Raw genomic sequence first — 27,957 nt, 5'->3', positions numbered from 1 at the left:
AATATTGTAAAAATTAAATAAATGTGTGAGCCTATAAAGTTTGTACAACTTCATGTGTGGATATAGACAATTTATTATCTTTATTGCTTCACAAATATTACCCCCTCCAACTTCCTTGTGTCCCAAAAACTGAAATTTAAGTAACAGGGCCACATTGAACATACTCAAAGCAATTTGATGACCACTGAAAGAACTTTAACAAAAATACTTCCAACAATATTTCCAGGAATTAAAAGACATTGGAGCATGTGTAATATAGCAAAAATGAGAAGGTGATAGTGAATTTTGACTTAGAAAGAATGTGGAAGGAAGCATTTGCGGCCTGTTCCAAGACTCTTGTCCCTGCATTTGTTTGTATGAACAGAGGAAAATTAACTTTACTTTAATCTGGCTAAGATAACTGAAGATCTGGATTAAAGATGGACAAATGATCTCCAATACTGCATAGGCTCATGAAATATGGTATTGAGGGAGAGTGGTTGTAGAATGTGCTACAGATTTTGTATAAAAAATTTCCTCATGTTTAAAGGAAACAGACTATAGAAATCGTATAAACCATAGATGGTACATAAGTCAAAGAAAAGAAGCAGGGTGGACTTTTTTGATAAATATATTAATGCAATATGCACAATTTGTAAGGATAAATATTTTAGGTACATCACAATATTAAATATTTTAATAATTAAAAAATATCTTCAACACAAAAGCAAGTTCAGATTTGTATGTAATCAGCTCATACGATAATATTATAACATAAAACAAACGCTTTTATACTACCGTCTAATGCACCCCAGTCCAATATTCATGGTTCCATTATGTTCATGGTGCAGACTCTCTTTGCTGATCATCATTCTCCCATTGGCCGAGGCCCTCGAATGTTGGTCCAGTTATCAATATCAAGCTGGAAATGAAAATGTTATTTCTTTAAGGACAGCCATTTATTACATGGGGTTAACAGATGAAGATTTCTGTCTTCTGGGTTGTTGCACTGTGTAGTCTGGTCGATGTTAACCGACGTTTCAAAGGTCATACTGCCTCCGTCATCAGGGCGATGAAGATTTCTGTCTTCTGGGTTGTTGCGCTGTGTAGTCTGGTCAATGTTAACCAACGTTTCAAAGGTCATACTGCCTCCGTCATCAGGGTTAACGCTGGTTAACATCGACCAGACTACACAGCGCAACAACCCAGAAGACAGAAATCTTCATCGCCCTGATGACGGAGGCAGTATGACCTTTGAAACGTTGGTTAACATTGACCAGACTACACAGCGCAACAACCCAGAAGACAGAAATCTTCATACTCACCGCTGTGAAAACCTCAAATCTTACGGGTCTACAGATACTCCAAGTATGCAATTATACGTGCCTACCACTTACAAATCATAGTCCATATCAGGAGTTATATAAAACAAACACACTGAAATAAACACAAAAGTATGTGGTACTGTGGAATGTAATAAGTCTTAAGCAACATCAAAGTGTCAAATAAATGTACCCACACATACACCTATTTAAAAGTATACAAAAATTAATGAAAGAGTTACTTTAAAAATCACATAAAAATAAAGAATTGCTTGTCACTTTTGCTTTGGGAAACTTCACCTACAAAGACAACTGACAGTCATTCAAAGCCGGCAAATTATACAGATTTTAGCAGAACATAACACTGCACTTATACTACAAAAGTAGTCAAGAGTCTTGGTGCTATCTAATAAGAACTACTGTAAACTTAAAGCTGTTCCACTACACAACCTGGAAGCACTTGGTGATAGAGAATATACAGCTACTACTTGTTCTTGACCTTTGTACTAGATGGGGAAAGTGGTCAAAATCATGCTCCAACTATATTTTACACCCAAAGAAAGACCCCATACCCATTTGACAGGAGGCTGGGTGGGCCCAGAGCTGGTTTGGAGGCAGACGCTACAACAAAAATCCTATGTTCCTGCTGGGGAACAAACCCCAGTCATCCAGTCTGTAATCAGACACTATACCGACTGAGCTACCCTGACTCCTAAACTGTAAAGCACTGATTTGTGAGATTTAACATTTTCACAGTGATAAAAATTTCAGTTATGGTTTTCTTGATTATGATACTTTGTAGTCTTGAAGGTGGTTATCAACGTCTCATAGGAAGTTACGGGCTCCACATTCAGGGTAGAAGATGGAGGTGATAAATTCCCTTGAAACATAATGATGCCATGTGGTCGCGTTTTGTTACCAAAATTCCAGAGAAACGTAAGGGAGAAAGACTAATAGTTTACTGTTAGAGTTGCCAGTGGTGCCACTGTAGGTGCATTTGTTGATAATCTGACTTTGCCTTGAAGCCGTGTCACCAATGTAAGAAAAGATGTCTTCAATATCCACATCTGACACAGAGAAGCCAAATTACAGATATCTGTTTGCTCTGGAGTGCTCATCACCTGGAGAAAATGTCTTCATCACAACTTTCAAGCCCTTTCTGCCCAAGTTTTTCTTGGTTTTACTCCTCTAACTAGCAAACATATTTTCTTCCATACAGACACTTGTATCACTGTAGCTACTAAGCCCCCCCCCCCCCCCCCCCCCCAATAACAAGGAATTAGCCCTTAGAATGAGGTGTTCACGGACTTTGTGTAAATAACCTATTACAAAATTATGTTCAAAACTTGTTGGTAGATGCCAATATTTTGAAGAAACACACTGTTTCCAACTTCAGGATGAAGATGGTGACTATGCTTATCTGAAATGCTGGCATCTACTGATGAGTCTACATAGCACCAAAACCCAGAAGAACATCATCATCCCTACCACCCTGAAAACCTCACATCTCACAAACCTGCTGGTTAGTACAGTCGGCGCAGAAGCTAGCGGAGCTGGCGGACGGGCCTACTCTGTGTACCTGAGGTGGCACGGTCAGTGTATTTCTTTTGTTTGGGCGTTCAGTCCGATAAGCTCCTCGGTGCAGTCAGCATTATACTATCACACAAGTGGCTCGCTCGTAGCATTCCCCTTGAAAATTCCACCGGCGAAAAACTACTGCGCCAACTACATGACAAGCAATTATTATAGTGCTGTGTGAAGATGACACTGTCAGGCAAGCACCACACTATGTACTGTTCATGACTGTAATTGTATGACTTGTGGGGTGAGGAAATGGGGTGAAGGAGGAAAGATAGCGCCAGCCTTTAATGCTTCAGACTTCCTGCATTACTTGCAAGTCTCAAGATTACATTCACGAACAGTAGGTGAATGCTCACCTTCACATGTTCCGACCACAATACTGTTGGCAACAGTCCCTCCCCATTACCGACCAGATATCACGCTGGTTGTGTTGGTGTGGAGAAAATTCCCAATACCCCACCAGGAACTAAATCCAAGTTGACCAGTTTATAGCCCACTGACTTATGATAATTCATTCAAGATGGTATAATCTTAATACGGTTAAAGCTCCTGCATTAGTCACTTATTTGATGCAACACCATCCATAAAATATTTAAATAAGTAACTTCATGTGAAGGGGCTATTAATAACTACACAAATAAAATTACACTGAAATGAACAACAGAACTTGTGATTAAATGCCACCATGAAAGTGATGTTGTTTGCTGCCTATAGCTAACTCTAAAGTTGATCAAGAGTATTCAGCCCACACACTATATTGTATCAGATTATTCCATGTAAATATATACAAAAAACATGTATGAAAAACAAAATATTGAAACAAAGTAACAAATACTTTTAAGTATGTAAATGTGGAAGAATCAATTATATTAAAAAACAAAGTTATACAATAATCTTTATTCTTACTATGTGCAATATTTTAAATTTATAAAGCACATGCTTACCTTCTTTATTTTTTCAAATTCACTTTCTAAAGTAACTTCACCTGTCTTCTTCATTTGAACTCCATATTTCTCTGCCACTTCTGGATTCATTGCAGACTGCTTTGAGAATTGATATCTGAAAGTAAATAAATCTCTCCTTTAGACATGTTCAGGTAGGAAATAAATGTTGCATTAATTGCCAGCATCCTTTAGCATCAATGAAACTAACAACTGATAAACGGTGATGATTTATGGAATAAAAGTTAAAAGAAACAGAACTCTGAAATAACCCACCCCTGTACAGCTTTGATCACTTCACAAAAGAAGTAAAGAACATGGTTATACTTTGTGTGGGTACAATGGTATGAAAAGGAGTTTCATAAGACTAAATGAATAACTGATACAACCTTTCATAATACTCAATAGCAATCTAACATAAAAAATGTCCACTTTCCATGGGCAAGTGAACACAACACGGCAAGTATAAAAATACTCGTATTAAGAATAGTGAGGGGTAATTATTGGTAAACAGATGCTGCTAACCCCTTTCCCTGATTAATTTCTTCTGGAAATAAGACCAAAAATATGTTTTTATTTATTTCACATTTAATATATATTCATAAAAATTAAATTACTGATAATGTGTGTTTTGAGGACAAATATTTAATCATATTGTACAAAATGCTGTTTATATATACTTGTAATGGATATTATTCCAAATTATCTTGGGTCAGAAGATTGCTGTCTTCTGGGTTACTGCCTCCGTCATCAGGGCAATGATGGAGGCAGTATGACCTCTGAAACGTTGGTTAACATCGACCAGACTACACAGCGCAACAACCCAGAAGACAGAATCTCCTATCGCCCTGATGACAGAGCCAGTATGACCTCTAAAACGTTGGTAAACATCGACCAGACTACACAGCGCAACAACCCAGAAGACAGAAATCTTCATACTCACCGCTGTGAAAACCTCAAATCCTACACATCTTGGGTCAATTTCCATTATTTGAAAAAAATAGCTTCTTCACAATCACAGCACACAAATGACAATACAGCTAGTGTGGAAACTTAATGACACATGCAACAGAAGCATCAAAATCCTACCAATCACAAGTAACCTAGCATAAAAAATGCAAGTTGTTTATGAATGTACCGAAATCTACAGTTTTCATATACGTATTTTCTTCATAACCCGAACAATCAAACCAGGATATCTCAGTATAATCACGGAAACAGTTAAGTCACTTGTGCAAGTAATATATATCTGAGATTTAAGCACAGCTCAGTATAAATTAATTTGTATATATAAAAACACATATACAAACCAACTTTTTACACTTTAAAACACATTGTGCCAGACGTGTTTCAACCTCGAGATCATCATCAGTGGTGCCACACCACAGTGTAAAATGAGACACCTGTACACAACATTACCAACAGCCTTCACTTAGTTCTATAAAGGTTCAATAAAATGTAAACAAATTATACAAAATTCTACAGATCTGAACACTACTTCAATTTTTCTCCTTGTATGCTGAATTCAAACCTAGCTGATAACAATGTGATGGTCCCATTTAAATTCACTTATTTTGATAAAAGGCTTAATCTCATTCTTGAGTGAAGTCCATACAGCACACTTCAGTAGCCAGAAACAACTCACTTTTACATTATGGAACAGAATAAAATTTATTTACTATCCACAGATTCATCATAGGCCTAAGCCAAGGATGTAGAATATGTCATAGCATAAATACAATACTTGTTTCCAATGCAAATATAAATAATATAGTTATGACAGTAATTTACAGTCAAATATAGAATTACCCCAAAATAATTACACAACAAAGCATAACCACTATTGCTTACATGCACAGCTGAGAATTTTTGGTTGAGGTAAATTCTTCTATGAAGGAGGAGGAATTACATAGAACATACTCTTTTCAGGCTGGCTTAACTTCTTTATATTACGATTCAAGCTAGCAAAGTCATAATTCACCAAAATTTGGAAACAGTCAATTCCTGGATGTGAGATAATAATATTGATATCATCCACAAGAAGTATGGGTTTAGACTGAGAGTTAATGGTTGGTGGTAAATCATTGGTATACCGAGTGCTGATCCTTGAGGAACTACATTTTTATGATGCACCAATTTTAACAGGTGCTATATTTGAATCTAGTTACTTTACTTCTACTTATATCCTTCTGTCATGAAGGTATAATTTAAACCACTGACCAGCTTCATTTCGAATTCCATAAAAATGTAGTTTTGACAGTAATAATTCTCAAAGGGATCTAACCTGTTTATACATCAAATAAAACCATGGCTCTGTTAGATCTACGACACTAATAGTGCTGTTGGCACATTCCCAATGGAACCACCAATTACAAATATCACATAATACAACTTTATTGACTTTTCTTCGGCAAGCGTCACATTTGACTGATAATTTGTCCATAATGAGATTGTTCACTACGTTTTGTTTACACCCATTTACAACTATAAATCTTACTTCAACTAAACACATTTATACAGTGAGATTATCACCTTAGCTTCGAGAATTCTTTTAATCCAAATGACCCACCAACTACAAATAATAAGAAAGGCATGCCATAACGAAAAAACCTTTTCTTCAACACGCCCTTCAATATACCCTGAAGATCAGTCGCAAACGCCATCACAATCAGCCCATCAGCGAAAACAAAATAACTCCAACTCCATAACCTCAAAACACTGCAACTAACGGAAGGTCGGTAACAAGTTATCTGTGATTGGTACTAAACAAAACACCAACCCATTTTCAGTGTTACCATCTACGTAAGTAGAATGTATAAATCACAGAACATAATGTCAGCAATGATCCGGAGTTTTTTCCATAACTTCTCTATCAGAAATATGGTCTGAGTTTCGCAAACAATTGTACAAAAATCTCTGTAAAGCACGTATAAAAAGAACTTAAGCGTCAGATGTACTATATTTATCAGGTTGGAGTCGAAAGAACATGACAAGGTAACTTGTCCACCGAGAAAACGAGTTATGAGAGAAATAATTTTTAAAAAGACTGATAATTCAATAGAATTCTGCCGGAGAGTTAGTTGCATCTCAAACAGTTTTTACTAGCTGCTTTTAAAATATAAATAGGCCTATTTATTTTCCCCACATTCTGATGAAAAAACTTTAGATGTATGTATTATAAATGTAATGCCATTTAAAATGTATCAAAATTTTTGGTTGTGTATGTAATTATTTCATATTATACTGCTTTGAACAGGCATAGATAAAAATATTACTGAAAAGTGTAAAATTATAATTTGGTTATGTCAACAACTCCAATGTATGGCCCTTCTCGAAAAGGTAGTAGTCACTCAGCTAGTGAAGAAATTCCCTGTCTTTTATGGAACCTGAATGTTTATTACTACTTTCACCAGAGTCTGACATCAGTCCCTATTCTGAGCCCTATGAATCCAGTCCTCATCCTTAAACCTTAGTTCCTTAAGGTCTGTTTAATGTCATCTTTCCATGCATGATAAAGCTCATCTTCCAAGTCCTGTCTTCCCTTTAGGATTTAAAAACATTTATCTTTTTTTTATTTTTTCGCATTTATCATCTCCTCATATGTGATACATGCCCCAGCCATCTCATCCTACTTGATTTTACATCCTAATAATATCTGGTGAAGACAAGTTGTGAAGTTCCTCATTATACAGTTTCCTCCAACTTCCTCCCACTCTGTCCCTCTTAGGTGCACATATTCTCCTAAGCACCCTATTCGCAAACACCTCAATCTGCATTTTTTCTCTTAACATGAGAGACCAAGTTTCACACCCATACAACACACCTGATTGCATAATTTCACCCTTGCTGCCGTTTATGAAAACAAGTGAAAAGTCCCATGCCACCTTAGATTAGGGAAGCGTATTTCGAGCTGTGTCTGTGACAGAGGGAGACACTTCACTGCTTATGAAGCAAGTACTCATTAAAATGTGCTGATCTTATTTTTAAGTTGCATTAATGGTTATTTTGTCTCTCTACTTACTTGAAAAAGAAAAAAATTCCTACCATCATTGTAACCTGCACCGTAAAAATTTAAATGATTTAATCGCTGCCAACATGATTAGTGAAATAAACTGCCTATCAAGTGTGGTGAAACAGGTCGATTTATTTGGGGGATGGGGCAAATAGTATAATCATACTTCTTGATTGAATGCCCATATAAAGTATTGAATTTATAACCTATAAGAAAATGGTCAACACATGCAGAATACCAAGCCACAATGTACTGATAATACCATAAATGAGGATGCACAGACTGTCAAAGAGAACATTTTATCAGTTTGCCAAGCACCTAGGGTGTTTGGCATACCGCTCTATTTCCTGCAGAAAATAGTTCAAACAATTTAAGAGAATAAATATTGCAGTTAGAGCCTATTCTTTTTCGAATTGAACCAAAATGTGTGTCTGAATCAGGTCTGAAAGTTTGGTTAAGAAAGTCACTAAAACAGAACACGTGTGTGACATAAATCTCAAGATAAACAACTTCAACTGTTTATTTGAGTAATAACAGAATAAACATTTTTGATTTAATAAAACAAGTATTAAAATCTTCCATCTTCACTCACAACCTCTAGACTGCTGTTTCCTCTTCATTGTTGTGGTTAAGGTGAGATTTGTCTCTCTGACACTGCAGAAGCTAAAAGATCCATTGCCCATCCCCCAGATGATACATGAGTCAATATGGAGCAGCAGTGGAGTGATACTGACAGGGAAAACCAGAAGGACTCAGAGAAATACCTGTCCCAATGCCATTTTATCCACCACTACTCTTATACTGACCTATGATCGAATTTGGGCCCCACAGTAAAACACAGCTACAATTTGGCCGCCAGCTACAACATCGTAGGCCGAAGAACGGCCCACAAGATATGTGGCGTATTGCTAAGAGCTTCGTGCTCAGCAGCTAATAATGTACTTAATTTTCAGAATGGTCCTCCTGGCAATCGCAGGAGGTCTGCGTTGCCTTTGATGCAAATCACCAGAAGTCATGTGTGATCAGCATCAATTTTCGCAACACCACGGCCAGCCATTGGACTCTGACACAGCTACAACAGTGAGCTTGAAGAAGAGAAGTAGCTCATTTTTAAATCCACCAAGTCTGTGATTATATAGTCTAAAGATGTGGCATGTTAAAGATGGAGGCAGCATGTGCCTTCGAGACGTCGCAGCTCAGAAGACCAATATCGCAGCATAAAGGTTGCATTTCAACTCCAACCCATAACATTTGAAATGATCATCCAAACATTAATTAACAACGAAATAAGTGCACATCGTAAGATCAAGTTACAGTATTTATATTTTTGTAAACATACAAACTCAAGTAAAAATAGTGTTCACAGAACATGCCACATCTTTAAGTTCGTCCAGCTATACGCCATGTAGGCTTTTGGGGTAAGTGGAGGTATAGCTCCTCTCTTCCTTGACCTCGGCACTAGATGGGGGTGAGTGGTCAGCATCACGCCCCGGCCGGCTTTACCCCCGGGAAAGGACCCCGGTACCCATTGTAGAGGAGGCTGGGTGGGCCCCAGAGCCGGTCTGGACGCAGAGGCTAGAGGAAAAATCCTCTGCCCCCGTCGGGGATCGAACCCCAGTCGTCCAGTCCGCAGCTAGTCACTATCCTGACTGAGCTATCCCGGCTCAATCAGTATATACGAGATTATTGGTTGGTTGAAGGAATTATTGTGAAAGTGATAGAAAAATCTCTGGGTGACAAATACTACAAAAAGAAGGGTGTTGTGACTCGGGTGTTAAACAAATATGTAGCTATTGTGTCAATGTTTGATTGTGGACACAAACTGAAACTAAACCAAGTGCACCTTCAGACAGTGATACCGGCACTGGGGCAGCCTGTACTTGTTGTAAACGGAGCTTACATAGTGGTTGCAGATCCATACTTAAGGAATTGGATGAAAGGAAATTCGGTGTAACGATTGAAATTTCATCAGGTCTCTTGAAAGGCAGAATAATTTATAAAGTGGAGTATGAAGACATTTGTAAAGTACATAATGTAGATGTATAAATGCCATAGCGTTTTATGTTACATTAAGTTCAACTTCATAAAAGATTTTAACATTTTGGAGAAAGTAATAGAAGGTGTAATAAAATTATTGTGTTTTTAGTAATTTTTGGTCTTTGCAGATGTTAATTTACTTTTATAATTAATTATTAATTCAGGAATCTTCTTAAGTTGACAACACATACATGTTCCTAGAAGGTTTTACCTTTATAACAGCTTAGAAGTGGGTACTGATCCTCCATGTTGCACACTTGGGTGACATGTCTGCTACATGAAAAAACTGCTATTTTCCAGTTTTCACAACAAATTTTATGTGCATGTGGATGAGGTCACAATTTTCAGGTAAATGCTTGTAACACGCACAGCTGACATGTATTTTACTGAAGAACAAGAATATGCACGATTCATATAGAATTGAAACAGCAATCAGTTTTAGGACCAGCTCATTTATGAGTATTGGAAAGGACGCATTGTTAAAATGTGCAAAAAATGCATACTCAGCATAACAGGTATTACTAGCTGACCCAAAATCATTTAAACTGACCTCATCCAAAGCTAGCTGAAAATGCCCTTGAATTGGCAAGTTTTGTCCTATCTAAGAAATGTTGAATGATATTGACTTGGGCATTTTGCCTGATGTGCAAGGCATGAGTCAGTGTATCAGAACATTCAATTCACAGTTTGGGATGATAACACTGCATTGTGTTGGACTGATTCTCATCCAAGAACAGAAACATTATTTACCAACAGCTGTAGAAGTCTGAAGATTTTTGGGTATAAAGCTGACCACTGTCAGGTTCAAGAATGTGTGAAATTACACTTCACTTCCTGATGTCATGGTTCTTAGTTGAGCCTCAGGAACAAACTTACGGTTACTATGTAGCCTGTCTAACATAAATAGATTATTCGTATTGGCTAAATAGTTGCCATGTACAGCAGAATGCAGGCCACCCAGGTACATTGCAGGTCACAAGTAAAGTGCATAGATGGTACACATCCACGTTGCTAAATGGGTCTCTTTAATCTGATCAGTAACCTATGGTAGTAAATTTGGTCGGATATGAACACTTAGTGGCGAGTTCTTTCTGGCATGGAGACTGACTAGACTCAAGTTCAGAGAGTAAATAAGGGTGGTCGGTCGTCTTGGTTTTATACGAGTTTGGTGACACCGACTTTCAAGTACTTTCTAAATAAAGTTACAAAATATTAAACCAAGAACTTTTTCAAAATAATTCTGCTATACACAGTGCCAACACAAGGAATAAAAATCAGCTTCATAGACCAGTTGCCAAACTCTCATGTTTTCCTTCTTTGCTGCAAACGATATTTCTCTTTATTTCTCTTAGCAGATCTTACATTGTGTCCCAGTCCTCACCATAACTTTCTTTAGGAGCGTAATTAAAACTGTGTTCGTCGAGTTTGTCGTCTAAGGCTTGGATGTCCTGTTCCTCCTGCTGCCACGGAGTTTCAAGAGCCAACAATTCTTGACGTTTCTCTTCTAGTAGTCTGTATCTGTTCTTATAAATGTAATCTTTTACATTCGGCAGGTCCTTTATTACACAGGTCGACATCCACGATCTGCGAACATTCATTTCTCCCTCCCAGTACCTGCAATTTGAAATATTAAAAGTGAAAACAAACCCTCTTTCATCATCCATCAGTATTATCTACACTCAGGACAATTTGTATCACATTTCACTGACACAGTTACAGAAAATATGTAGCTCTACATGAGATGATGTAACTCACGAAGGAATGCGTCTTCTACCACAAATAATTTATTTAATATAAATTTAATAGAAATGTATTTTGAATGTCAGTGCATTTATGTAAAGAAATTATCCTTTTTCTTGAAAATATATAAACGTTTTCTTTTGAGGTTCTAAAATATCAGAGAGTTCTGTAAAATAAATGCTCTGTCTTCGAGTAGAAGGGAAAACTACTTGAAGCTGAAGGCAAAGGCTTCCACCGAAACGTCGTTGCTTGTAATTTGTTTCCAGACAACCTTAAAAAAAAGTCCCTCAATGGGATTTCAGTGCACTTCCCATACCATATTTCAGAACAGTTCCCACGTGATCTTTGTTTTACTCATATACACATAGAACACCGACCACATGATATTATAACATAATGAATTTTATTACATCAAAATGGAGGGAGAGATTATGACTAATTTAAAACGTTGTCAAATGAATTGTGTTCTGCGTTAGCTATGTCTGGTAAACTTCATTAAGCCATTATCCTCGGTCAGAATAATACTTTAATGACACACATTTTTTGGAGAGAGACGCGTGTTTTATTTGAGATACACGCTCATAACAATATTTCCCTCTTTTAGCAATATATTTTAAAAATTTAGTGGGTTTTATTTGCCAAAAATAGTTCTGGAGATGCTCTGTTGGATGAAAACAGACAATAACTAAAAACAAATGAATTTCTATGAGATTTCTGGCTCTTACACAGACGAGTATGAAGAAAGCTGTCTTCTGGGATGTTTCATCATGTTATTTAATAAATACTGACCAACGTTTTGGATGGCACAAGATTACATGGTGAAACACATCAAGTGACAGCCATTTCCAAATGAACTTCCATGCAAAAAGAGAGCATGAGATGAATAAATCTGAAACTGGCTTAACACTGTGATGAAAGCCGATGATTATGGTGATACTGATGAGTTGAACGCCAGACACTCCTGCCTAAGAGAGTAACCCTGATCAAAGAAAGTAAGTCAAAGAGTTTATTACTAATGCAATTACCTTTCATGTGTGATTAGGATTACCTAGTTATTTGCTATCTTTTTTAACGATTCAACTTGACCGCAACATCGCCCTACCTGCTTTCATTCAACCCCCTCCTACCACCCATTTCTTGCGCGTTGCATTCAATCCCCTGAGTAAGCAGTAAGAACCTCTGAAACGTCGGTCAGTTAATACGATACTGCGGTTATCTTGACCGGAAGTGATTCACGTACTAGTGCTTTTCAAAATTAACAGTTTGTGATGATACAGTCCTGAACAATCAAGCAAACAAACCGTTCATATTCCATGTCATTGAAACATTCGACACCGAAGATGAATTCGCCATCATGTCCACCGATGACAAAAATCATGTCGTCTGCCACTTCTGCGTTGAAGTCTTTGCGTGGGTAGTAGCACGTATCAGGGATCTTAGTCCATGTGTCTTTTGCAGGGTCATACTTTTCGCCACTAAGCATGTCTGTCGCATTGTTGTATCCTCCTACACACACACACATTCTGTATTAGGTTACACTACATAAAAATAAGCCGACAAACAAAGCTCTATTCAGCAGGGTCCTTCTTGATATTTATTACTCTCTCACCTGGCCATGAAATGTGTGGCCTTTATGGAGCCATAATATTCATTACCTTATTCACAAAAGTCGACAGTTGAACCCTTCCCACATAATCTATTTCCTTTAAAAAAAATTACTTTTAACCTTCCATTTATCACAAGATTACCAATTACAACTTTCTAGATGTATGTAGTTCTCATATCTTCCATGCTACAAACTCCGTCCGTCTCACCCTACGAAAAATTATGCTCTTAAAATTTGTAATTCCATAAACGCAAGGAATGAATAAAACACAGAAATAAACGTCTGAAGCTCTATCAGAGAGAGGAGCACAAGTTCATTTCCTTTTACTATGTTAATATTAGTAACAGAAAGGAAATTAGGTGCCAAATGGCTACAATTTTCCTTTCGTAATTGTGGCTCGATTAGTGAACAATGGAATATATTAATCATGTATTTCACTTGTCTGCTGCAGTTTATTTGCAGTACAGTAGAAATATAAATGATTTAAACTACAGCGTCCCAAAAGTCACACCAACAAAAGTTTAATGTCACGTCTATTATACATATTAGATTACAGAAAAATTGAGGTTATAATTACGGAGCTGAAACACATGTTTACAGTGTTCCCAACCCTGACGTAAACACATCTTAATCCGTCTTACTACATTTATAGGAACTCTGTGGAGAGTGACGCCATTAATTTTTCCACGAGCATCAGGAAATTGCACCTGACAAGTGTTTACTGCTTCATACAACTGCATACGACAAAAGCGTTCAACTATAAATAAGAGCTGCACTGTTGAAACCGGCAAACTGAAATTTCCTTGCCACACGAACAAAATATTTACCTTTAAACCTGGGGCTGTGTGACAATTGGGGTATACGGTAGTTTAAATATAAAAAGAGATAATCTGTATTTGTTAGTTAATTTTCTTTGTGAAGAAAGTAATCAAAACCACGAATTTGGGTTAAAAATACTGACAAACTAACTCTGTAATGGCACAAACAAACTGCTGTTCATAACATCTCAGAGAAAAACAGGAAATCACTGAAAGTTCTGTAAGAAAGATAGAGGGTTATTACTCAGAATATCTCGAATTCTCACCTAGGGCGTACACACTGCCATGGAAGGTGACGCAAGAAAGACAGCAATGTCGAGAAAGCATTGGTGCAACGAATGTCCACTGGTTGGTCTCCGGGTCATACACTTCCACCGATTTCAAATATTCGTGACCATCAAATCCACCAGCGACGTATATTTTGTCTGTAAAAACAAATTACCTATATGACACGAACTGTATACATGTTTGATATAGGCAGAGGCATTATACTGAGAAAATCTGTAGCATTTGATGTCCCCCTTTGTGTCATAGCAATTGTATGGACACGGCTGTCTCTGTTCACATCGATGAATGCAGACAATCAGCTTGTCAAAGGAAATGCGTTTAATTGGACGAAAACAAACTTAAATTTAATATAAACTGCATAAAGTGTGTAATTTAACGCATAATGGAGACTATGGTATGTTAATATTCTGTTAAATGAATATGATCGAATTTGGTATCAGAGATGTTCAGTACAAGCTGCCAAGTGATGCTTGCAAATTTTTAATGTAACGTGCTACTTACACGAGATTGTTAACCGTCTAAGAACATTATACATCTGTAGTATGAGAGCCAGTTTGATAATTTAATTGTTTTCTGCATTCACTCCTAGTGTACACTACAAATAGCAGAAGACGATGTACAGGGACAACTTACAGGACCAGAGGAAACCTTCACATACTCAGAAATTCAAGGAGTTGCAGTCTGTGAAATAACGTAGAACGTAGCACGGATAAAGAACATGAGGAAATGGATGAACAAACAAAGTTTAAGAATGAAGAGGAGAGTCAGAGGATGTGGTGACATGAATTTACAAAACAAATCATGCCCCTCGTGTTTAAAGGGTTCTTTCTACTAGTTTACACGTTTCAGAGGTGCTTGCTGCTTTGATGATGAAGGCATCAAGTTCCTCTGGAACGTCGGTGGACTTCTACCAGACTACACAACGCTACAAGACAAACTACCGCCATCTTCGTATTCGCCACCGTGAGAACCTCAAATCCTGCAATTACTTCAACCGTTCCTGCCTTATTACACGTAGACAGACATACGTCTCGCCTTCTGCACTAATTCACACGTTACTGATCACAGGATTTACATTACCATTTAGCACAGTCGCACTTGCATTGGATCGCTTCGTGTTCATAGGAGCGATCAAAGACCATTGGTTCATCTTGTAGTTATATCGTTCCGCCGTTTCGTGTCGCTGATGATCATCATAACCACCCATGGCGTACACTACCTCTCCCAGAACTGCCACAGTGAAGTTGCTTCTGAAACGGAAAAAATACAGACTTTGCTATGCTTCATGCTCCTGTGGTGTTGATGCTCATGTTTTGCTGATACAAATACATTTCCTCTCGCAGAACACAGTCGTTCGTTCGTAATTGTTAAATCACAATTCAAATGAATTAACAAGCTGGTCAAATTCTTAAAACCTGAAGAAACTACGAACGAAGTTAATGACTGGCTTCTATTCGAGTTTGACCGACGACTAACATTGTCACAAATGTCCTCCTACCTATTCACACTTTGCACGATGCTCCTGTATGTGATTGGTACAATTTTACATCCCCTGCGCACATTTATATTTTGAACAACGGAGCGACTATCAGCCTTTGAAGAAGGACTCTGTTCCAAGGAGTTCCTTAGTTACCAAGCTGCATCTTACCTGCGTTCATGCATAGACGCCACCTCGCGGCATGTCTTCGTTACAGCGTTGAAGCAGCGACATGAGCTTAAACATTCAAAGCCGTCGGTACCGCCGATGACGTAAATGTCGAAACCGACAACTGCCGTGCCGTGTTCGGCTCGCGGACCGATCGAGTCGACCGTCTCCACCTGCAGGAAAGACAGGTTATGGCTTAATGTTTCTTTGGGTCATTTGGTCTACTGATGTGAAGTCCTTACATAAGAGTCCAAGCAACCGAACAACCACTGAGCAGAGGTGCAACCCCCAACAGTGGACCGAAACTGCTACACCGTGCTGGGTGGCCGGGCCTACCGAACTCGACAAAGACCGTGAGAAATTAACTTGGAGCAAATGATGGAATTATGAGAGACGGGGGAAACAGGAAGACCCCGAAGAGAAGCCCAAACATTATTAGTGTTCTCTTCAAGTCTACAAGTAACCTGTTAATGTATTGGGTTTCATCATCATCATCACTACCACGGGTTCTACAGCCTTACAGGCCTTGACCGCCCCAAAAATTCGCTTCCATTGGTCCCTATGTACGGCTTTCCTTTTCAATCCCTGGACTCCGAGAGCTTGACGATCTTGTTCTACACTATCAAGCCACCTGAGGGGGGTCTCCATCTCTTTCTTGTTCCTTCTATATTGGTAAATGTTACTTTCTTGCTTGGGCGTGCTTCACTGGCTCTATACAGGTGTCCCAGCCACCTAAGTCTTCCTGTCGTTATTACTTTAATTACATCAGGCTCATTATATAGATAGTATAATTCATCATTATATCTGATTCGCCAGTTTCCCTCTTCATTCTTTGGACCATATATTTTTCTTAAGATTTTCCTTTCGAATACTCTTAATTTGTTCTCGTATGGCAGCGAGACAGGAAGCGCCCGCTGCTCGTTGGGCAGACTCTCTTGCCGTCGAGTACAACCACCAGACACTGGTCTACCCGAGCACGGGATAGACAAGAATGGAGGAGATGCTGGCGCCCGAGCGCGAGCCGATGAACGGGTCGTTTAAGTGTTAAGTGTGCCTTCGTCAGGGCACAGCTTTCACTCCCATAGAGCAACACAAGTCGTAGAAGTGTCTTGTATTTCGCGCATTTTGTCTTAAGGGTGAGGTGACTGGATCTTAATTGTTTTTTAGTCCATAGTAACATTTGATAGCTAGCCGTAGTCTATGGTTAATTTCTGGAGTTAGATCATTGGTCGAATTAATTAAAGTGCCCAGATATTTAAATTCGTTTACTTTTCCAAACTTGTGATTATTTACTTTCAGTTACTGCATATTGGTTGGTCTGTGCGATATTTCCATGTATTCTGTCTTACTTTCATTGATAGAAAGGCCTATTTCATTGGCTGCATTTTCCAGCTTCACAAATCCTTCTTCAGCAGCCCTGACTGTTCTACCAATGATGTCTAGATCTTCGACGCAAAGCTGGAGGTAGCATGTCCCCAATCCCCAACCCAAACAGTGTGTAAGCCTACTAATTTACGCGGTGTTACCACCCGGATGGTCAACATCGACGAAGGTCAGTACTTCATTTATTACATTGAAATCCACACTGACGATCAACGAATATTTCGTTTCATGTCTAAAATCAGCAGGCAGGTTGCCATGACAGTCGATATAGGACGCTTATTGTAAATAGTATTTATGGAAACTTTATATATTTCTTGGAATCCTATTAGAACTTACATTTTACATAAGACTCAACATTTATTTTATTTATTCATTCATTTTAATTCATGTCTTTGGAGCTTCTCTTTAAAAGGGTTCAATGTAATGGAAATAAATTAGCAAGAAAAAAAGAGACAAAGACATACTTGTGAGTAAGCTTAAATAAACAATTACTTAGTAAAAATAAGCAAAAAGGGGGAAAAGTAGTTTTTCTCGGTGGCGTCATTTAACAAGGCACGGTAAGAGTAGAAATGCGCGCAACTCACCACACTCCACCGGTCTGCTCGTGCGTCGTACGCTTCGATCACATCTGTCGGCCTGTTGTCGCGATACCCACCAACAGCAAAAAGAATGTCGTTTGGGATTCGCGGGCGGGCAATTCTTGGTGTCACGATTTCCTTGTCTTCCCTCGTCATCATAACTGAGTAGTGCAGAAACGCGAGGGTCTCCGAGATCAATGGTCTGCACCCATTATTTTCCGTCACGTACGGGTGCTTTGATACCTGTTAAACAGTTCAATGTGGGCCTTATAAACTTTCAGGAAGGGATAACATGAATCATAGCATGTTTCATTGCAGAGGGGACAAGAAATTCACACACAATTTGGTTGGGAACTCGCCGAAATAGACTATGGTACATATAGGAAAACATGTTTGTTAGTTTATGTAACGACGCTCTTAACAAATGTACAGGTATTGGAGACAAGCGAAAACACCGTTAAATCGACTTTAGATAAAAGTATTTAAATGTGTTTTAACCGAAAGTTAAATACTTCATTAAGAATTGTAGTTGAACTGAAATATGTTGATCTTAATAAACACTGAGACTGTAATCAAAGATTGTAGTGCAGGCGGACTATCAATCTGCCAAATACTACGTGCGTGCGTTTACCAGCGGCATTCCACAGGTACTTATTGTAACCATGGTAACTAAGATAATCTCGGGATTTCTTACGCAGCAAATTTTGCGCGGAATGAGGCATTAAAATCATTGTGTAATTTTCACGTTGTTAATGTAAGATTTTAACCAGAACTGGAATGCGTCAACAGATTCTATTAAAGCTCATCAATATTAAATCTAATGAACATCCGTTTAGACGTTCTTGAGCTTGATCTGCGGACAGACGGACGGCCTTACACGTGACGAAGTGAAAGGCTCTCGATTTGCATTAATTAGTTACGAATTGCGTGTGAAAACGGAATTAGAAATGCGGGCTTCAGTTCCCATAAAAATCCACGATTTCAGGGGCATACTGACCGTCTCCAGGAAAAACTGTTCGTCAAGTAGTCCCAGTCTGATGCCATCCAAGAGGTCCGCGATGTGGCCTTTCCTGTTGTCCGGGTCGTGGTTGATCCACCGGAGAACGCACTCCCACACATCTTTCTCGTACTTAACGTTCAGTTCATCAGACTCGATTATCGCTTGCAGCTCCTGTGCAGCCACTTCCAGCAGTTCTTCGCTCTGCTGAGACACTACCACGAAGTGGCGCAGAACGAAGCGACGAGCTTCGGTCTCAAGGTCGGCGCAGAAGTAAAACCTGCGACAGCGAAGGTAAGAGCCGACTCAGAATCGATCTCCTTCGAACTCTGACACATTGAAACGTTGCAGCAAGAACTGGATTCTCAAGCATTTGCACACCACAGTATTTCGCCTGCAGTTTTTACCTTAGCCCTTTGAAGCCCGAATGAGTGTTACTGAGAAGAGAAAGTGGGAAGGCAAAACCGAGAGATGGTACGTTTACTTATCTGGGGGCGAAATAGTCAGTTTTAAGCTATGAAGGTTCCCAGGCATTGCCCGCTCGTCCCTGTGATAAAGTTATAGGTTGAAAATAACGCACGGTGTACGAAAGTGAAGAAGGTAGTGAGATGAGAAGTGGCGAATTTTAAATTCTGACATCAGCCTTAGCGAAGCGACATTTGATTAACTACCTCCCACATGGGAGGAGGCCAAGGCTCGGCTTCGGGCTGTTGCGCCGTAGTCAGAGTCATTCAGTCACGTGTAAGAATGCTACAGGGGAGAAAGAAATGCGAGAAGAAGATAGAGATAACTATAACCCTGTAATAGGTCATCATATACTTTCCACGCGATGAAATCAGTCACCTGCTGGTCGTAAAGATGATCAGAATATTTAAATTACAAGCACATTAATAATAACCTGCTAATAGCCCTGACCAACAACACATTATAATTTGCCCAGTCCTTAGAGACCACACCTCCGACCCGGCACTCGGCTGCTCTCTGAGTAGAGGTGATTCGCTCCAACACCGAAGGCTAGCGTCACAGCAAATGACATATGAGCATCAATTACCTAGCGAAATGCATGATGTCGATACAGTTATCGAGGTCCATCATGTCCATGAGGAAGTTGCAGCAGAGTTTAATAACGCTTGGTATACACAAATAGTCAGCCGCCACGAGCAGCTGACACGCGTTGTCGCAGTGGATGTTCACCTCCCGCAAATAAACATAATCCAGTATTTGCGTCATCATATCCGAGCTGACTCCGTGGAGGAGAATATCAGTCTGCTCATGGGCGTGCAGTGTAGTGGTGAAGAGGTTCCTGAAAAGTCACGAAGCAGTCGTTAATTTACACTGATTTCGAGAAATGGGAAAACATAAATTTACAGTAGTTATTCGCATGAAGTTCCAGTTTTTATAACTCACGTAAAAAATTGTCAACGTGGTGAATGAATTTTTAAGTTATCTGAATACTTCAAAAAGTCACCTAAAGCCATGTGTGAGTGTGCGAAGGCTGTGCACATATATAGAACAGTGTGTCGAAGATTTGCCAGCATGACGTCAGATCAGACGACAGTGGGAATTCAGGGTGTTGTCGATAAGCTAAAGTCAGTCTCGCATTCATCTCACCGTGTCAGAATGTGTTCTACTGTGGACAGATTTCCTGCGAAGAGGCGAAGAGCTTGTACGAGTATGTATCAGAAAGTAACCTGTCAAGAATGACGGGTAAAGTAGCAAGCAGGGAACATTTGTATTATAGAATGGTTACCTCGTTTCTTACATATTTTTCATTCCTTAAAGAGATATCTGTGGTCATAACAACTACTACAGAAATTTTAAAGCCAACCAGCAAATTAATACAAATATTTCAACATACATCGCGGGCTGTAGAGGAGACCAGCCTATAATGACATACCATTTTGAAATTGCACTTGTTGATCAGTTCGTAATATGAAATCAGAGATTCCAACGTCTATGTGTTTTGTGAACAATCAGTACCGGTTAAACAACTTAAAAGATAACTCGAAGTTTTTACATCTTGTCGAAATAATGGAAGAGGGGCACAGCTTGTAACAAGACTTGAGAAACGTCTGTTGGAAAACAGAAACATCTTTACTTAAAACACAGGCAAAATAACGTATGCGCAAATTCGTCGTGGGAGTTACGTGACACAACTTAAAATTTTAGCCTGCTGTCCTTTAACCACGAAGAAAGTGTGTCATTATATTACCATGCTGTGCACCTCCCAGTTCAAAATCTGAATCTGTAGAATGTAAATTAATTCCAATCTTAGAGCCACTTGATAAGAAAAAACAAGAAATTCCTTCAAAAAACTGAGTAAAATACCGGCGTTACGGTCACCAAATATTTGTAACGAGCTTACGAACAATTCTCTCCAAACAATGAAACATTTCTCACGAAGTTTCTTGTCAGAACAATACAGAACAGCTTTCAATGTTTTGGACAATGGCGTGACAAATGTGCATTACCAACTTGCTTTGATCGTCGTCTTTATATGTTAAAACTAAGATGTTTTGGAAATGGATTCTATTTCTCTCTCCAGATCGTTTGACTCTCTCCTTGGTACAACTACACTTAAAAAATTAGTGCAAAAAACCATGGATATATATATGTCTGTCTTCTTGCATATTGCGTCGTGTCGTCTCGTAGAAATTAACAGACGTTTCAGAGGTGCTTACTGCCTCTGTTATCAAAGAAAGAAGGCAGTATGCCTGAAATACCACCCAGTTTCTACGGCTCAACGTCCAGAAGACAGTCATCTTCTTCCTCACTGCCGTGAGATTTCATGACAACGAACAAATAACAAAAGACGAATAGCCATATAAAAATACATTTTTCTGCAACAAAGAGGATATAACATTTCACATACTAATTGACGTCTATTATGAGCCGCGATAGCTCAGTCAGGATAGTGACTAGCTACGGGCTGGACGACTGGGGTTCGATCCCCGACGGAGGCAGAGGATTTTTCCTCTAGCCTCTGCGTCCAGACCGGCTCTGGGGTCCACCCAGCCTCCTCTACAATGGGTACCGGGGTCCTTTCCCGGGGGTAAAGCCGGCCAGGGCGTGATGCTGACCACTCACCCCCATCTAGTGCCGAGGTCAAGGAAGAGAGGAGCTATACCTCCACTCACCCCAAACGCCTACATGGCGTATAGTGGGACAAACTTTACTTTACTTTAATTGACGTCTATTATGTCCTAAAGTACTGTAATGTCCTTATTTAACATGTTAATCAACCACATCAGTAAATAAGTATACCTGAAATACTCGCTATACATCGAGAGAATCATTCTGTGGACAGGAAAAACGCCGCCATCTTTCAACCTCAACACCGCGTCAAATAGTTGGTTATTCCCTCTCATTTCCCTCAGAGAGAGCAATCGTTCGGTGCACATGCATCTGCCGCCAGGCTGAGGACACCTGCGATGTTGGTTTAACACCATCTCCTGAAAAACAGTCCAATTCATTTGCAGGTTTTTCTTCATACTGACACGTGTGCACATCAACTGAGAGTGACTGAGAGGGAACACGGTACTGAGAAGAATATTTGGTCCTGCGAGAGCGTAACTGACAGTAGAATGGTGAAAACTACGTAGTATGGAGCTTTATAGGTCTCTTCACTAAGTAACAAATTGTAGGCTGTTCACATCAAGGATGGTGAGATGGGCGGGGCATGTAGTACACATAGCAGAGACAAGAAATACATTTTAATCGGAAAACCTGAAAGGGAAAGGCCACTTGAGAGCCCTATGTATTGGTAGGATAATATTAAAATGGATCTTAGAGAAGTGGGGAATGAAGTTGTGGCCTGACTTTACATGCTTGTGAATTTGGTTTAAAGACGGGGTCTTTTAAACACGGAAATGAAACTTCATGTTTCATAAAAGGCGAGACATTTGATTGCCTAGGCTACTGTTAGATTCTCAAGCAGGATTTTGGCTCCATGGAGTCAGTTTGTTTCTTAGTTACAGAAACGCCCGTTGAGATTCAATATAAAACAACAAAGCTCTAAATGTGATATTAAGTCATACCGCTTGTTTGTTATTACTCACATAAGGTTATATATTTTTATATATAAATTACGTAGACATTAAGTATAAAATAGCAATGTAATCTAAAAGTCTTAGCTGCTACTACGGTGCACTGATTTTAGAAAATTACACAAAAATCCATAGAATTTATGTGACCTTTGATGCAAAACCAGACAGTTAACAAATATATTTTGAAAAAAAGAAGGCTATACCTTTTCATAACCATAACAATTTTGAGTTCTTGTCTCTCTGTAGAATTAAAAGTGCTTAAGATGGTTAATGACTTTCTTGCCTAAGTTATAAATTTATATGCACTGCAAACCCAATATTTAGTTAAATTTATCAAATGAACGTGACAATTACAGTTGGGAACAGTCAAAAAAGCTGTACGTTAAACTAGTGCACGCGTACATTAGGCCTACATCACTCTACTCACACACTGGAAAGTGCAGGATATTTGAAAAATCGATTGCATACTAGGCTTGTTAAAGAATAGCGCACTTTCTTTACAGAACTAGAAGGTTCATCACCGTGTTCATAAGATCCCGCCACCGGACTCTATCCTGAGGCAGTTGCATCCAGTTCGCTCCAATTTTCTCCATGATCCGTCTACCTCATTCTTTGGTCCGAATATCTTCAACACTTTTTTCTCAAAAACCCTCAATCTATGTTCCTCCCTCAAAGTGAGAGACCAAGTTTTGCACCCATACAGCACAACCGGCAAAATTAAGCTTTGGTTCATTTTAATCTTTCGTTTTCTTTTGATATGAGACAGGAGGACATAAGATTTTGGACTGAATGATAGCATGCATTCCCTGGATTTAATCTGCTCTCGATTTCGTCATAAATGTCATTTTGACTTGTTAGTGTCTTCCCAAAATATTTTAATTTTGTCACATTTTCGAAAGACTGATTACCTATCCTTAAATTCTGGTTCTATCCTGAATTCTGAATTTTCATATATATATATAATCTTTTCTGCATTTATTTCTAGACTAACATCCTTAATATCATCATAATAGACCAAAATCTGATGAGTCCCTTTCAGTTTGAAACCGCCGTGATTTTCATGGACTTTCCTGGTAGCTTATTATAAGATTCCTCGATAATTAGGCTTATAAAACCGAAATAAGAATTCTTCACAACTCAGTAAAACGCTTTAACAATTTTAATGTATGAAGAAATGTAGTGTTAGATTATTATTCAGAATACATAACCCACTTCTTAATATCCATATATTTTTATTAAGATTCTGGGCTACTAAGCACCTTTAAATTTTTAAATGTAAATTGCTTACTGGAATATTATTTTACTATAAATGATGCCGTGAACACCAGAAGTCAATCTATTACTAATTGAAATTGTGTTAGAAAGAAAACAAGCCAAGTTTTCTTACAAGAACTCATAAATGTAAAGGAAACACTTACCTAATATATATATCCACCGGCAAAAAAACAATTGAATCACAAATAAAATGGATAGAGCGGAGGAGAGTATCACAAATTTCTTAATAATTCGCATAAGAAATGCACTTGGGTTTCTCTGAAAGGTTTTTAATAGCACAAAATATCTCGTCTACTACGCACTTGTACAAACGATTCACAGCTCAGTTCTTTCCACACTAACGAAAGTCGATTGTTCACGCCAATATATACTAATGCGACAATGCCGTTGGAAACTATGACGTAACAATTAGCAAAGGAATGGAGTGCAATACGGTTTATTCAGTCTATTATACTGCATGCATAAGAAATGAGAAATGACCCTTACGGCATGCTCTGTCAATTGTTGCAGGTGTGGTTTAGAAATTCCAATACTTCTTATTACATTGTTGTACACGCAGGTGTTGATATAAAGGCTGACCGTTGTCGGTCCATATTTAGAGAGTTCCATATTTACAGAGTAGAGTTGAGATAATTTTGTGCTGGTAAAACGTTTTAGAAAATCGAAAGTGCTTATCTTATATAAGAATTATTAAGAAATCTGTGATCTTTGCCAGTGGACGTCGTGGTCTCTTACAATTGAACAAAGTTTGAGTTGAACAAAGTTTGAGAGACATGGAAGGAGGTGAGCTGGCCTTTCTGAAGGCCCACCTCCCTGAAGTGTTCCAACAGGTCCAGAAGCAGATCCTGGACGCCATCGCGGCGGAAAAGCAAAGACAGCGGGCAGCAGTGGCAGCAGCATTAAATACAGCAGCTACGACCGTGGTCGGAGGGCCTACTCGAGCCAACACTGGCAAGAGGAAAGCCAAAGAGTTGGACTTGTCCAATTCGAGCGGTTCGTTGGAACCCGCATCCAGGCGCCCGACGCCCGGGCCACTGTCCGGAGCCCAGTCACCTTCTCTGCCGGCACCGGCAAAAGTTCATCGGCCCGATGGCCCGTCGGTAGCAGCATCATCATCCACCGCTTCCATGAGCAGGACAGTGCAGCCCTCAGCCAAGGGACCCGGCTCCCAGCCGGGACCCTCTTCCTCGATGGAGGTGACTGGGGACCTGTCCGGGCCGCTCACTGGTGTGTCATCTGACGCCGCTTCTTCTTCCAACGCTCAAGTGGACAAAACGGCTCCGGGGGAGCGCCGTAACAAAACCCCGGTGTACGTCTCTGGGGTGAAGGACGTACGCAGCTTCCTGCATAGGATTCGCGCGGAGTTGGCCTGCGGGATCGTGGCGCAGATGAAGGGAGACCTTCTGGCTCTTGTGCCTGAGACCGCCGACGGGTTCCGGGCCACCGTCAGGGTCCTGCGGTCCCTCGATGAGGGCGAGGGTGTGAGTTTTCACACATTCTCCCTCCCTGAGGATCGGTGCGTGCGCCTGCTGATTAAAAACTTGGGCGTGCGCATGCCCGAGGCCGAGGTACGCGAGGAGCTGGCCGCCATGCACATTGCTGTGCAGGGGGTCATGCAACTGCGATCGAGGCGCCGGGCCATGGACCAGGACGGTGACCGTCTCCTTACGCCACACTTTATAGTGTCGGTAGCACGGGGCCCCGACGTGGCGAAAGTGCGTTCCCTTACTGAGATCTGCGGTCTGCGGGTCAAGGTAGAAACATATGTTGCACCGAAGGGGCCCATGCAGTGTAAACGGTGCCAACGCTTCGGGCACACGCAGCGGAACTGCGGTTATGCACCCAGGTGCGTGGCCTGCGGGGACGCTCACCCATCCGGGTCGTGTGCCACCCCCAAGCAACAACTTAAGTGCTGCAGCTGCGGAGGCAACCACACTGCGAACTATAGAGGTTGCAGTAAGTGGAAGGAAGCCAAGACGGCCGCTGCACAGCGTGCGAAAGGGGATCGCGGCCGAAAGGACGACGTCTCCACGCGCCTGCCAGCGCCCAAATCGGCGCTAGCTAAGCCTTCCCTCGAGCAGGAGAACTTGGGCCCTGGGTGGAACCACGTGGTCCGTGGTGGCCGCGTCGTCAAGGCTGCGGCTATGAAGAACCCCGCCCCAACGCCAACTGGAGCCATTGTACAGACTGAGCGGCAGACTATCCCCAAGGGCGGCCGTGCCAAGCCCGCTCGTCCTGTGGCGCCGGTGGCAAATCCCACTGCACCTGCTCTCACGAAGACTGACCCCACCCCACCCAAGGGTCAATCACCGCTCCAGGACATCTCAGGTATCCTGGAAACCCTCTCACCGCGGGTCTGCATTGAGTTGACACGACGTCTCCTCGCCGCGATCCATTCACTCCCCCCCGGGGGGTCTCGTCCGCGAGCCCTCCTCAAAACCGTTCTCCTCTTCATGGCCGACAATGACTGCACGGCCTAGAGGACACGGTAGCAAGGCCTTGCGGCTGGCTTACTGGAACGCCGACGGTGTCCGCGACAGGAAGCTGGAGCTGGAGCAGTTCCTCGGTGACTACGGAGTCGATGTTTGCCTCCTGAACGAGACGCACCTCACGTCGGGTCGGGCCTTGAGGTTCGCGAACTACGTTTGCCACCGTACGGACCGCCTGACGCTAGGGGGTGGCACAGCGATCCTTGTCCGCAGGGGCATTGATCATTACCCTGTGCCGGTATCGGGTCTACAACAACTAGAAGCAACCGCCATTCACCTGGTACTGGCAACCAGGAAAGTCAAGCTAGTGGCGGCATACCTCGCACCCACCCGGCCATGGATAGAGTCGGACCTGACCGAGTGCTTGAGCGGGAGTTTCCCGGTCCTCTTGGCTGGTGACCTCAACGCGAAACACACGGACTGGAATTCTAGCCTTATCTCTGCTAGGGGCTCGCTCCTGCGTGATTACGCCAACAGAAATTCCTGCTTCATCTACGGGCCGGATTCTCCAACCACGGCTCCCTACACACACAACGCCACACCTGACGTCCTTGATATTGTCCTCATCAAGGACTTCGTCCTACCGGTTCACCTGACTGTCTGCCCCGCACTCAGCTCAGATCACCTGCCCGTCCTCGTCGACACCACGTGCCGATCGTCCTTTCAAAACCTGCCTGATCGCCCGGACTTCGCGAGAATGGACTGGGCTGCATTCCAGGCTTGCCTCGAAAGCAGACTACCGGGGAACCCCGTGGTAAACGACGAGGAAGAAATTGACAAGTGCGTCGAGGAGCTGACCAGTGCTATCCTGGAAGCCACAGCAGCGTCCGCTCCCAAGCTTCGACCCCGCATTGATAGGCGACCGCTTCTACCCGCTAGTATTCGAGATGAAATACGCCTGAAGAATCGGCTGAGGAGGCGATGGCAGGTCACAAGAGACCCCGCTCTTAAGACTCAGGTCAATCGACTCCAGAGGTCGGTGACCTATCGTCTCAACGAGTGGCGGAACGAACAGTGGAGCGACACGCTCGAATCCTTGGACTGCGAGGACCAGTCGCTTTGGAAAATGACCAAGCGTGTGATGCGAGTCCCCACTCCGTCGCCCCCCTTCTTAGTGCCGGGAGGACTGGCTCTCTCGAACCCCGATAAGGCAGAAGCCCTAGCCGACAGCCTTGAGGTCCAGTTCCAGCCGGTAGACTACCCGTCGGACCTGACTACAA

General features: G+C 41.0%; 2 protein-coding genes and 1 long non-coding RNA gene across 3 annotated transcripts; 1 reads left to right on the top strand and 2 right to left on the bottom strand.

The window, feature by feature from the left end:
- Positions 1-594: 594 nt before the first annotated feature.
- l(3)neo43 (cytochrome c oxidase assembly protein COX16 homolog l(3)neo43) lies at positions 595-6,594 on the bottom strand. The gene is given in 4 exon segments (XM_022059525.2): positions 595-858; positions 860-901; positions 3,827-3,941; positions 6,356-6,594. Coding segments are annotated over 4 exon segments (327 nt in total). The 5' UTR covers positions 6,487-6,594; the 3' UTR covers positions 595-819.
- Positions 6,595-6,637: 43 nt separating this feature from the next.
- LOC147873983 (uncharacterized) lies at positions 6,638-9,984 on the top strand. The gene is made up of 2 exons (XR_015534938.1): positions 6,638-6,817; positions 8,789-9,984. It is a non-coding gene; the product is annotated as an uncharacterized LOC147873983 (long non-coding RNA).
- An 892-nt stretch (positions 9,985-10,876) lies between these two features.
- LOC110827673 (kelch-like protein 10) lies at positions 10,877-24,601 on the bottom strand. The gene is made up of 10 exons (XM_022059528.2): positions 24,392-24,601; positions 22,192-22,379; positions 19,979-20,230; positions 18,928-19,207; positions 17,937-18,173; positions 15,973-16,142; positions 15,405-15,574; positions 14,303-14,461; positions 12,914-13,118; positions 10,877-11,486 (listed from the first exon to the last, which is right to left on the bottom strand). The coding sequence occupies exons 2-10, from the start codon at positions 22,374-22,376 to the stop codon at positions 11,231-11,233; spliced, it is 1,914 nt and encodes a 637-aa protein (XP_021915220.2). The 5' UTR covers positions 22,377-22,379; positions 24,392-24,601; the 3' UTR covers positions 10,877-11,230.
- Between the last annotated feature and the right edge of the window lie 3,356 nt (positions 24,602-27,957).

This window comes from Zootermopsis nevadensis, unplaced genomic scaffold, assembly GCF_977971745.1.
Source record: "Zootermopsis nevadensis isolate Lab colony 2312 unplaced genomic scaffold, Znev_1.0 Znev_ptg000012l, whole genome shotgun sequence".
Taxonomy (NCBI): Eukaryota; Metazoa; Arthropoda; class Insecta; order Blattodea; family Termopsidae; genus Zootermopsis; species Zootermopsis nevadensis.
The sequence above is the reverse complement of the archived record's forward strand: the minus strand, read 5'-3'. Positions and strand labels throughout refer to the sequence as shown.

Coding starts and splice junctions, on each gene's coding strand:
- LOC110827673 (XM_022059528.2), bottom strand. CDS start 22,376: ATGGTGTTAAACCAACATCGCAGGTGTCCTCAGCCTGGCGGCAGATGC. Junction 18,174..18,927: donor AACAGTTTTTCCTGGAGACG/GTCAGTATGCCC, acceptor ACTGTTTAACAG/GTATCAAAGCACCCGTACGT. Junction 15,575..15,972: donor GCGTCTATGCATGAACGCAG/GTAAGATGCAGC, acceptor TTTCCGTTTCAG/AAGCAACTTCACTGTGGCAG.